Source organism: Myotis nattereri, assembly GCF_964212035.1.
Source record: "Myotis nattereri genome assembly, chromosome: 1".
NCBI lineage: Eukaryota > Metazoa > Chordata > Mammalia > Chiroptera > Vespertilionidae > Myotis > Myotis nattereri.
The window spans coordinates 44535434-44548134 of record NC_138075.1 but is presented as its reverse complement, the minus strand read 5'-3'; the positions used below and the strand labels follow the sequence as shown (position 1 = coordinate 44548134).

Genomic DNA, 12701 nt, shown 5'->3' with positions numbered 1-12701 from the left:
CTGGGGCAGTTTGCAGGCCAGCCACGCCCCCATGGGGTGAGGGTCCCCGCTGGGGGGTGTGGCCAGCCTGGGTGAGGGGCTGAGGGCCGTTTTCAGGCTGACCACACCCCGCAGCGGACCCTCACCCCATGGGGGCGTGCCAGCCTGGGTGAGGGGCTGAGGGCCATTTGCAGGCCCCTCGCTCAGCGGCCGGCCTGGGCGACCCAAGCCTCCTGCACACTCAGGGCTCCATGGCCACCGCCCACAGGCCCCTCCTTCAGCAGATACCAGGGCGGGCAAGAAGCTTGGGTCACCCCCGGCGATGGAAGAAGCCAAGCTTCCTCTGTCGCCGGGGGTGACCCAAGCCTCCCGTGTGCTCTGGCCTGTTCCGTGGCCGCTGCCCACAGGCCCCTCCTTTGGGAGCCAGCCCAGACAGGTGGGAAGCTTGGCTTCCTCTGTCACCGGGGTGACCCAAGCCTCCCGCCCACTCCAGCTGGCTCCGTGGCTGCCACCATCTTTGTCATGCGAATTTGCATATTCCCTCCTGATTGGCTTGGGGCCTTGTGGAGGTATGGTCAATTTATCTGTCTGTTATTAGTGTAGATGTTATTTTTTATAAACATTGTCCTGTTTTCTCCCTTTATGCTAAAGTTATCATTATTACTATTTTGATATTTTCTTTTTTTACTATTTTACTGTCCAGAAAAATGTGTGTTCTATTGTAATGCCACTTATTCCAAACCCCAGAAGAAATCATCCTATCTAATAAAAGAGAAACATGCAAATTGACCATAACCCCAACACCCTTCCCATTGGCTAATCAGCAGGATATGCAAATTAACTGCCAACCAAGATGGCGGCCGGCAGCCACGCAGCTGAAGCGAACAGAAGGCTTGCTTGCTCCAGTGACAGAGGAAGCCAACATTCCCGACCTGCCGCTGCCGGCCTCTGAGCTGCACTCTGAGCAACTATGTTGTAATTATAGAAGCTAAACAAGCTCCAGAGACCTGTTTTCAGCCAGCTTTGGCCTCAGAGCTTAGAGCTGCTGTGATGGCAACAGAGTTTCAATTATAGAAGCCAAACAGACCCAGAAACCTGCTTTCAGCCCTCAGAGCTGGAGCCGGCTCTCAGCTCCAGTGACAGCTATAGAAGGTAAATAAATCCCAGAATAGAAAAAAAGGAGAGGCTGGGAGCTTAAGTTGCCCTCCAGCCTGAAAACGGCTCTCAGACCCTCACCCAGACTGGCCAGGCACCCCAGTGGGGACCCCCACCCTGAAGGGTGTGTGACCAGCTGCAAACAGCCTTCAGCCCGTCATCCAGGCTGGCCAGGCACCCAAGCGGGACCTCCACCCTGATCTGGGACACTTTCAGGGCAAACCAGCAGGCCCCCAACCGTGCACCAGGCCTCTATCCTATACTACAGGCAGGGCGGGACAGCGCGAGCTGCCATCCAGGCCCCATGTGCAGCCCCGGGCAGCGGGGCATAAGCTCCGCCCCCAGCCGGGACCCCTGTGTGCCACCTGAGCCCCCAGCCAGGACCCCTGTGCCGCCTAAGCCCTGCACTGCTAAGCCCCGCCCCCAGCCGGGACCCTATGACTATTGGAGAGCAGGAAAGTGCCGCTGGGCCCTGGGTCGCTGTGGTGATCTGGCCATCGGTAAGTAGAAAAGTGTGGCCTGTAGGCAGCCCCCAGCTGTGCCTGATCCAGGAGCAGGAAAGCAAGCCCGGCCTGAGGGCAGCCCCCAGCTGGGCCTTCTCCCCAGTCACCATGAGGATCTGGGAGCAGGAAAGCAAGCCTGGCCTGCGGGCAGCCCCAAACGTTCCCTGCTCCCCAGTCACCATGGTGATCCAGGAGCAGGAAAGCAAGCCTGGCCTGTGGGCAGCCCCAAGCTGGGCCTGATACGGGAGCAGGAAAGCCTGGCCTGCGGGCAGCCCCCAGCTGGGCCTGCTCCCCGGTCGCCATGGGGATCCGGGAGCAGGAGAGCAAGCCCGGCGTATGGGCAGCTTCAAGCTGGGCCTGCTCCCCGGTTGCCATGGAGACCTGGGAGTGGGAAAGCCCAGCCTGTGGGCAGCCCCCAGCTGGGCCTGCTCCCCGGTCACCATGGCAGTCCGGGAGCAGGAAAGCCCAGCTTGCAAGCAGCACCCCCATCCTGGCCATAGCTCAAAGGAGAGTACAACATGCAGTGGAGGCCAGGAGCCTGAGAGATCAACACAGAGGGACTCCTGCTCCAAGTCTCCATGGTGTGGCTGGGGGCAGGCCCCCAGCAGACACACACACACACACACACACACACACACATACACACATGGGACGCCTGCTCCAAGCCTCTGCTGCCAGACTGTGGCCATCAGTAGGACATCCACTGAGGGCTCCCAGACTGTGAGAGGGCCAGGCTGGGCTGCGGTAACCCCACCCCACAGTGCACAAATTTCGTGCACTGGGCCTCTAGTTTTCTATAAAAATGTATTCGTTCTATTCTCTTAAAGTAGACAAACATTGTGGGATTGATTATACTGTGTTAGCAAATCTTTCAGGAGTACATTCTACTCCATGAGAACAATTAAAATATGTTAACCTCTGCTCAGCATTAATTGATATAGATTTTATGTTCTTCCAGATCTTTACTATTTGGAAATTGAGTTTCTCCCTTTGCATTTCTGTTTTTAATATTACTCTTAGTCTTTCTTGATCAACTAAAACCCTTGCATATTTAGCCCCCAATCCTCTTGTCACCATTTTCAAGAAATGTAACTCATTCAGTTACTTCTCATAATGGTAGCTTTTTTTATTCTTGTAGTTCTGACCCACCTAAAATTCCCTGTAATGACAGGTACTTTTAAATTTTTTTAGTAAATTTGAGTCATTAGGTGCTCATTTATTATATCTGATACCTAATTATGAATAGTCAATCTTGAAATTGGCAAGTTCACACTCATATGCATACAGAGCAATGGGTAGAAATAAAAATGTGTGCATCTCCTTTTACAACAATGTCTATATAAAGATTTCTAAAGCTTTTAATGATTTAATTTCCCACTAGAAGGTAGCACTTGTAATCCATGTACGTAGGGTCTTAGAGATATATTTTTTTCCATATCTTATTTGACTAATTATTCTTAACTCAGACCAAATTCTGAAATCCAAATCTAATTCAGATGTTTGTATCTTCTCACTTTATTTCCTTGACTTGCCTTTTCGGTATTGACTACATGATTCTACACTTAGGCTTGCATCAGCCAGATGGGCTACTTTGTTCTTTCTTACCCCAATATCAGTTAAAACATTTTTGGGAAACTTATTATTTTGAAATTATTTTAAACTTACAGAAAAGAATTCCCACAGATGCTTCACTCAGATTTCACAGTTGTTAACAGTTAACCACCTTTGGTTTATATATGTGTGTGTGTGTGTGTGTGTGTGTGTGTGTACACACACACACAGTTTACCCTTAAACACCAAGTCTATAGAGTGGTTTAAGGGTACTAACCACAATGCAGACAAAAATCTATGTATAGCTTAAGTTGACCCTTCACATACATGGATTCCCAACCACAAACCTGGAATACGACATATTTTTTCCTAAAACATTTGAGAACAAGTTGTGGACATCATGGCCCTTTACCCCTAACTATTTCAGGTGTATATTTCCCAAGAACAAGGACATTCTCTTAGATTATTACTGTAGACTGATCAAAATCAGGAAATTAGCATTGATACATTATTATTATCTAATCAACAGTCTTGTTCAGATTTTGCCAGTTGTCCAATAATGCCCTTATAGAACAAAATAAAATAATTTCTGGTTCAGCATCCAGGCTGGGGTTATGCATTGCACTTAGTTGTCATGGCTCTCTTAATCTAGAACAGTGTCTCAATGTTTGTCTTTCCTGACCTTGATATTTTTGCAGAGTACACTGCCCCAATACTTTGATTATATAGTCTTACCTTGGCCTGAATGCTTTCTTCTCTCTTTTTTTAAAATTTTTTATTGTCCTTAATCCTCACCCGAGGATATTTTTTCCATAGATCATTAGAGAGAGTGTGGAAGGGAGGGAGGAGGATGGGGGTGGGGGGCAGAGAGAGAGAAAGAGAGAGAGAGAGAGAGAGAGAGAGAGAGAGAGAGAGAGAGAGAGAGAGAAGGAGCATCTATGTGAGAGACACACATCCACAGGTTGCCTTCCACACACACCCCGACTGGGGCCAGGGATTGAACCTGCAACTGAGGTGCGTGAACCTGACCAGGAATTAAACCTGTGACTCTTCAGTCCTGGGGCTGATGCTCTAACCACTTAGAAAACTGGCCAGGGCTTGCTTTTCTTTTTTTCAGTTACTCAAGGCCCAGGCAAAGCCTTCCTGACTACTAGCAGGAAAAGTGATCACTTTTTTTACCCATTGCCTTCATTAGCTAATTTTTAAAATTGTCCCTTTTTGGTCATAAATGTTACGATTTTTTTAAATTTTTACACACTGAAGTATAGAAAAATAAAAAAATGAAGGTCTTTGTCCCTTTTTCCTATCCCTCTCCAGTAAGAACTTAATAAATGTACTTCCAGGTCATTTTATGCACATACACTTCATTCTTTCATTTCTCATACCTTATCTTCAGAACATTGAAAGTTCATGAAAAGGAATGTGAACACTTATACATTTGGCATCCTCAGCCTGGCACACAAATGGGAGATGCTTATTGGTTGACAGAGTTTTAAAGGAAGAATTATGGTTCATATTATTATATGTTTAAATGTGAAAGGTCCTTATAAAAATCATCATTGTACTGTTTTCTCTTTCTTAAATTTAGGTTGTTAAAGGCCTTACCTATTTGTGGAGTTTAAAGATTTTACACAGAGGTATGTACTGAGCTTACAAGCTTTGACAATTTGAGGTGGGGTGGGGAGCTCCTCATATCCCTTGAGTTTTAAAGTGAATAAATGATGTAATATTTAAGCTGATATATTTGATAGTCAAAAAAATGTGGGGTTTTTTTCTCGCTCAGCTACTCTGATTTAGATTATAAATTTGGTATTGTATTTTTGTGAATAAGATTTACCAAACGTGTAAAAAGGTATTTTATAGTATTTGAAAATGACAAGATCTTATTTTTCTTTCTTAACTCTAGTTCATGCAAACCTTCATTTCTGTACAATTGCATCTCTTTTTTAAAAAAAATTAGCATTTAGATATCATCATACATAGTTCCTTAAGAGATTATTTCACATACCTTGAAAGTGGAACTTTAATGAATTGGTAAAAGCATCAGAAATTAGTTTCCTAGTTTATTAACTTAGCACATGAGAAGAATAATCAGATAACTGTTTAATGTTGCAAAAGGAACCTCCCTTTGCATTTTTTTAATATTCCCAAAATCTCAGAATTTATTTGGAACAAATTATTAAGTGAGAAACAGACTATAACAAAGCAACTTCAGGGCCTAATGTTACTAACAGTATTGTTTAATTTTCCACATCTGCTCAGCATAGTTTAATGCACATTTGGGGAATGCAATAGCATACACATTAGATGTGATTAAAGGAAAGTTTTTTTAAGAAGAAGTATAAACTATGAGAGAGACAAAACAACTGATATCTTTAATTGTAGTACCACATCTGTCACTAAGGGTTCTATTATGGTGGTTTTCATATCCTGGTGATTCCTCTTTTGAAGAGGATATGTAGATTTTGGCAAATAAAATATCAATTCAGTTCTTTAAGGTATTTATGCTGGTTAATGAAATCATAACCCAAATTTTTCTTTAAAGCCAGTCCATTGTATTTATAAAGTATAGTTGGTGCAAAATGTAAATGTAGGGAGAGTTAGTATTACTCTTTCTGGGTATGAATAAGCATGTAAACACATCTGTGAGTGGGATGGAGCATTTTTCACCACCAAGATGAAAAAAAAATGGTATGACTTACATTGCTTCTATTCCCAGTATTCCAACCTCCACACACTCATCAACCCATGTAGCCATTTTAATAGGAATGAATACAGTGGTCAGTTCTTGTCATTTTATTGATTTTTATGGACATCTGCTCTTCATTTGGCAAAGGAACTCAAGGAAGTCATCAATTCTCAATAGCAAAGCTTTCAATAAAAGGACCTTGCCCTGGAAATGCAAATGTTATTATTAAAGTGATCCTTAGGACCATCCCATACCCTGGACATACAGCACAATCTGGCTTACAGTGAATTCTCACTAGCCATAACTTTCTGTGAGAAAGTATAGTGGATAGGGAAATACTCTTTAGTTATTCTGCGATTCTTTTTCTTTTAAAAATCAGAAATAGATAGATATTGATAAATAGGTATACCTCTAGTATTTTCTGTATCTAAATTATTTTGGCTTTAGTTTTACTCTTTGTTTAAGAGAAATAATTGAATTTTTTCAAATTAAATAATTTGAAATGGGATCTTGATAGACATATTTCAAATGGTTTATATCTGGATCTAAAAATAAAGTTTGTATTAGTCAGATTTCCAGTACAACTACCCTGTTATCACTGTGGGCAAGTGTTGTTGACCAGAGAGAGCGCCTCCGAGGCAGGTAGGACCTTCTTCCCAGCTCTGGAGGCAGTGTGGGCGAAGACAAGGTTCTTTGATCAGTGGCATATGAGGGCCTTAATGGTTTGACTGAGAAAATAGAGGTTTCAGTAAGGAATCCTGAGCCTGTACTTCTCTTTTCAGTCTATCCTGGCCAACCGAGTTCCTACAGAGAGTCACCCACTGGAAAATGCTACTAGGTCTGGGAAGAGGATATCCACAAGGGGCTGAGTGGGGGAAGTGGTAGTGGGCCAACAAATCCTCTCAAGTGATTTTAGTTTTAAATAAATACCAGTGAGTGAATGTACATCTGCATTGTCTAGATGGACAGACTAAAGAACTTCAGTGCAAATGAACGGTTATTCCCCAATAATTATGGGTACTCAATTATAGAAATAACTAGAGGCCTGGTGCACAAAAATTTGTGCACTCGGTGAGGAGAGGGGTCCCTCAGCCCGGCCTGTGCCCTCTCGCAGTCTGGGACCCCTCGGGGGATGACCACCTGCTGGCTTAGGCCCGCTCCCCGGGGGATTGGGCCTAAGATGGCAATCAGACATCCCTCTGGCAGCCCAGCAGCCCTTGGGGGATGTCCACTTGCCAGCGGGGAGCAGACCTAAGCTGCAGTCGGACATCCTTAGCGCTGCTGAGGAGGCAGGAGAGGCTCCCACCACCACCGCTGTACTGGCAGCCATCAGCCTGGCTTGTGGCTGAGCAGCGCTCCCCCATGTGGGAGCGCACTGACCACCAGGGGGCAGCTCCTGCATTGAGCATCTGCTCCCTGGTGGTCAGTGGGTGTCATAGTGACCAGTCATTCCCAGTCTTTCTGCTGTTAGGATCAGTTTGCATATTACCCTTTTACTATATAGGATAGAGGCCTGGTCCATGGGTGAGGGCCAGCTGGTTTGCCCTGAAGGGTGTCCCAGATCAGGGTGGGGGTCCCGCTTGGGTGCCTGGCCAGCATGGGTGAGGGGCTGATGGGTGTTTGCTGCTAGTCACACCCCCTTCAGGGTGGGGGTCCCCACTGGGGTGCCTGGCCAGCCTGGATGAGGGGCTGATGGCTGTTTTCAGGCTGGCCACACTCCCTTTAGGGTGGGGGTCCCCACTGGGGTGCCTGGCCAATCTGGGTGAGGGGCTGAGGGCCGTTTCAGGCTGGCGGGTGACTGAAGCTCCCAACCTCTCCTTTTTTTCTTTTCTTCCTTTATTCTGGGATTTATTTACCTTCTATGGCTGTCACTGGAACTGAGAGCCGGCTTTAGCTCTGACACTCGGCTCCAGCTCTGAGACCTCGGCTACTGAAAGCAGGTATCTGGGTTTGTTTGGCTTCTATAATTGAAACACTGTTGCAGCTCCAGCTTTGCGGCCCGGCTGGCTGAAAGCAGGTTTCTGGGGTTTGTTTAGCTTCTATAATTGCAACATTGTTTCTTGGAGTGCAGCTCAGAGACCGGCAGCAGCAGGTGGGGAACCTTGGCTTCCTCCATCACGGGAGCAAGCAAGTCTTCTGTTCGCTTCAGCTGCCTGGCTGCCAGTCACCATCTTGTTGGCAGTTAATTTGCATATCTCCCTGATTAGCCAATGGGAAGCGTGTTGGAAGTACGCTTAATTACCATGTTTGTCTATTATTAGATAGGATATGCTATGGTAATATACCTCATTAAACATATTTGTATATTTAGCTTTTCAGTTTCCTAGATATTCATGTAAACTGTTACCTTCTGGATTTAAAAGCATGTGTTTTTATAGAAGAGTGGAATAAGCCAGATGTCCTTGAAGATTTTTGTAAAGCATTGTAATGAGAAATTCACTCTAGATCAAGTAGTTGTTAATATTTTAGAGGTTTTGTCCATATTTAATAACTTGAATTCCATAAAAATAAGATTAAAGATGCCTTTTTATTTACCAAAAAGCTATTTAGTTTTCTTCTTGATTAAAAAATTGTAGCTTTTTAGATCAGTTCAATCAGGCAATTAAAGATCAGAGCTTTTAAGTTCAGTTAAGGCAATTAAATAGGTAATGTACTTGTTTATACACTTTTGCTGTATAAGCCCATTGCTGTACCTACTTAAAAGCACATATACTCATTTTTGCTTTCTCTAAATGAATGGTGAGGGGAATTATAGATGGAATGTGTCACATTGTCAAATCAAAGACAGGTGTCCTTCTGCAGAAAATGATGAAAGATTATTACTAATGAGTATTCTAAGTCTTTTTGTCCTTTGTCTTGGGCTAAGTACCTGTGTTCTCCTCTGATCACCATTTTCTTCCCTACCAAATGCTGCTCCTAAAAACCAGGATCTTGTATTTATGAACACAATTTTTAAAAGATTAAGAAATGGAGATATATTGAGTTACCTAATGAGAAAAGAGAACAGCCTATTTTTCACATTTAAATGTCTTCCATGGAATACAGTGTTCCTGTATTTTTAGCTGTTAAATATATGTATATATTTACTTATTCTGTACTGTGGGATTTATAAAACATAATTAGTGACTTCCAAACATGCTGTTAAAATCAAATTTTTCCTATAGTGCATATCCAATGAGGATTATAGATAGGATGAAATATGAGCACCAAGCAGTGACAAACCACCCATTCCATGAGGCTTATTAATCTGGTACACGTTAGTTTATTTGACATATCAACTGGAAGTTTTTTAGAAATTGAGGTACAACAGTTGCCATTCATAATGGATCGTCAAATATTATATTCAGTCAGGTTAATATTATATTCAGTCAGGTTTTACTAGTGTTTATTTTGTTCTTGTTAAGAATTGGTTGAGATAATTTATATGAAAGTACTTTATAAACTATCAAATAATTAGGTATGGTTTTTATTATATAGTAACTATGAATTAATCACTATCCATTTAATAAGCATCCCCCACTCCCAAATCAAGCCAGGGAGAGAGTTTATTATACTCTGTTACTGGATCAAAAATTATGAAAATCTTTTCTCTAAGATAAACATGTATATATCACATGAGGACATAATTACTAAAAATGTTTGAAACTTCCACCAAGATTAACTACTGTGAGAAAATTGTCTTTATTAAAAAAGCATATGTGTGAGACCTATAAACATAGCATGTACTGACTGGGTAAAAACAAAGAAAATGAACAGTGAGAAAGTCTGTTAGGCCAGATCTGACATTACAGCAAACATTGCAGCTTAACTTCAAAACATACATTGCCACTAATGAGGTGAGAGCCCTGCATATTAATAAACCTACAGTTCCAGTCATAGCCATCATTACCCACATCAAACATAAACACAAGATTAACACCTATGCCATTTCTTTGGAAGATGTGAGAATGCCTTGGCAGTAACTGCTCTGTCTTTCCCTGAGGATAAAAAATAGAAATGGAAGGGTAATGAGAATAGAACTTAGATTAAGAAGATAAAATTGGCAATCAAGCTGAGGCAATCTTACACAGATGGAGAAGTTTATAGAAAGAAACAACCTAGACAGTTGGTGTCCTGGGACTTTCTTTGTATTTATGAACCTAGTTAATTTCATTTATAATTTTTTAATTCTTATTTATTTGTTTGAGAGAGAGATTTGTTGTTCCACTTATGTATGCATTCATTGGTTGCTTCTTGTATGTGCCCTGACTAGGAGTTGAACCCGCTATCTTGGCATATCAGGGCAACACTCTTAACCAACTGGGCTACCCAGCCAGGTAATATTATTTATACATTAAAAGTTTTTATATTATTCTAGAGGCAAATGCTACCAAAAATATGTGTGTGTTTAGAGAAACTGAGTATTATAGTTCCAACATGAATGTTTGAAATTTTATTTTCTACCCCTGGCTTTACCTTTTAAAAACCTGGACTCACACAGGTTTCCCAGTTGGTGCTACATTAAACGCCAAGGCCAGTATTGTTAGTTCATTCAGCAACTATTTATTGTATACCTAGGATGTGCCAAGCACTTGTCTGAGTACTTGGAATACATCAATATATAAAACAAACGATTCCTACAGTCATAGAAGTTGTCTTCTAGAAGGGGTGGGCCAGGGTTAGGAAACAGTGCATAACAATAAACATAATGAAAAAGTAAGTACAATGTGTGTTAGAAGGTGGTTAGTAATGTGGAGGAAAGAAAAAGTGGATCAAGCTTAGGGGAGACCAAGTAAAGGTTGCAGTGTTCATCAGATAGGCTCAGAGAGAAAATGAGATTGGAGCACAGGTTTGCAGCAGCAGAGTTGTTCTTCAAGTAGGTATATGGGGGACAGAGCAAAAGACACCAGGTGAGATGAGCCTGGAACATTCGTGGAACAGCAATGAGGTCAGTGTGCCTGCAGCCAGGAACAGGAGTGGGGGTAGAATCAGCTGTTAGGAGCTGTGGCAGTCAGTAATCCAGGTGAATTACAGAGGCCAGATCAGGGAGATAGTCATGAAGATGGGAGAAGTGGTCAGACTCTGGGGGGTTTTTGTAATTGCAGAGTCAATAGAATGTTCTGATGGATTGTTTGCAGATTTTAAGAAAAAGAGAGGACTCGGAGTTGCTTAAACTTTCAGCAGTAGTTCAGTGTACTAAAAAAATTTAAAAATGTTTCCTGCTACTTTTTTCTGTTAAAAGAGAGACTCACTAAAAATAAGTGTGTGTAGGGGGTGGGGGCGGGCAGGGGGGTGATAATATCAAGTACTGACAAGACTACAGAGCAACTGAAACCCTCATACATTGCTGATGGTAATATAAATTGGTACTGCAAGTTTGGAAAATAGTTTGGCATTTTTCCTGCAACATTATCTACCAGTCCCACTTCTAGTGGCTTTATTCATAATACCCCAAACTGGAAACAACCCAGCTGTGATAGATTGATACTAATGCCGGTGGTCTTGATCCAGCATCTAGAAGGGTTCAGGAATCTGGAGAAGGTGCTGTGTGTAGATTAATCAAGAGTCCAGAAACGAAACATAATTTTGAAAGGCATTTGGGGGCCAGAGGAGTTTGGCTAATGAAACCAAGAGGTCCTTGTCTCAGGACCCCTTGCTATTTATTAACACAATTTGTCCTGAGGCAAAGTAAATATACACATCAAAGGGTAGGGTTAGGTATACAGAATCCATTGTCAGATTGGGGAAATACTGCCTATGGCTGATTGGTATTTGGCCAGTAGGAGGCGATAACATGTAGATTGAAATGCCCTCTGCTGTCTGGCAGCAAGGAATCATTTTATGCATCCTTTTCAGGTTTGGGGAAATGCCCTCAGCCATTTCCAGATGATTCAGCCCTGCTGACATGCTGGAACTGGCTTCCGGCATGATACAACAGAATACACTCAGCAGTAATAGGTACCATCTGCTGATACACACAACATGGAGGAACATGGAATACTGTGTGCTGAGTGGAAGAAGCCAGATGTAGAGGCCTGCCTAGGTGTGTCATTCCACCTAACTGACATTCTAGAAAAGGCAAAACTATAAGGATGGAATACATCAGTGATTGCTGAAGGGTAGAAGAACAGTTGACAATAAGCTATGACGGAATTTTTTGCGGGGGAGGGGGTGTTGTTGGAAATGTTTTGTATCTTGATTTTGGTAATGGTTACACAACTGTACACATTTGTCTGTACATCTAGAAAGAGTGAATTTCACTGCCCAGTCTACTTCAGTAAATCAGAGAGAGAGAGAGAGAGAGAGAGAGAGAGAGAGAGAGAGAGAGAGAGAGAGAGAAGGCATTCTTATTAGTGCAGTAGAAGCTCTACTTTAGAAATTTCCCCTTCCAGGAAGACAAACTGTTCTTTCAAGGGTCTCAGAAATTCTGTTGTTATCACCATCATGGCTCCTGAAATATCCTACCTAGATTTGGTCTAGCAACTCAGCAGTTTGGGGGGAAAAAATCCTTCATGATTTAAAGGACATTTGCAATGTCAGAAAAAGAAAGAGAGAAAGAGAGTAGGAAGGAGAGAAACTTAAAAGTTGCTGTTATCATTGGCCAGCAATCTGGAGCATCCGGAAATTGCACAAATTTTTTTTCCTTAGTTAAGCTATTTTTCCCCTCAGATATTATTAAAGAACTGCAGAGGCACAGCCCTGACTTGGCCTGATTTGGACATTAAAAAGCTGAGTTTCTAGCCCGGCCGGCATAGCTTGTTGGTTGAGCGTCTACCTATGAACCAGGAGGTCACAGTTGGATTCCTTGTCAGGGCACATGCCCGGGTTGCGGGCTCAATCCCAGT

General features: G+C 42.8%; 1 protein-coding gene across 3 annotated transcripts in view; it reads left to right on the top strand.

Annotated features, from left to right (window-relative positions):
- The window catches only part of MAP2K5 (mitogen-activated protein kinase kinase 5), a 268685-nt gene that overhangs the window by 110081 nt on the left and 145903 nt on the right, over positions 1 to 12701 (top strand). For all 3 annotated transcript variants that reach the window (XM_081113392.1, XM_081113393.1, XM_081113391.1), the window contains exon 13: positions 4777 to 4825. In XM_081113392.1, coding sequence (XP_080969518.1) covers positions 4777 to 4825 — 49 coding nt within the window. The remainder of the gene's footprint in view (positions 1 to 4776; positions 4826 to 12701) is intronic.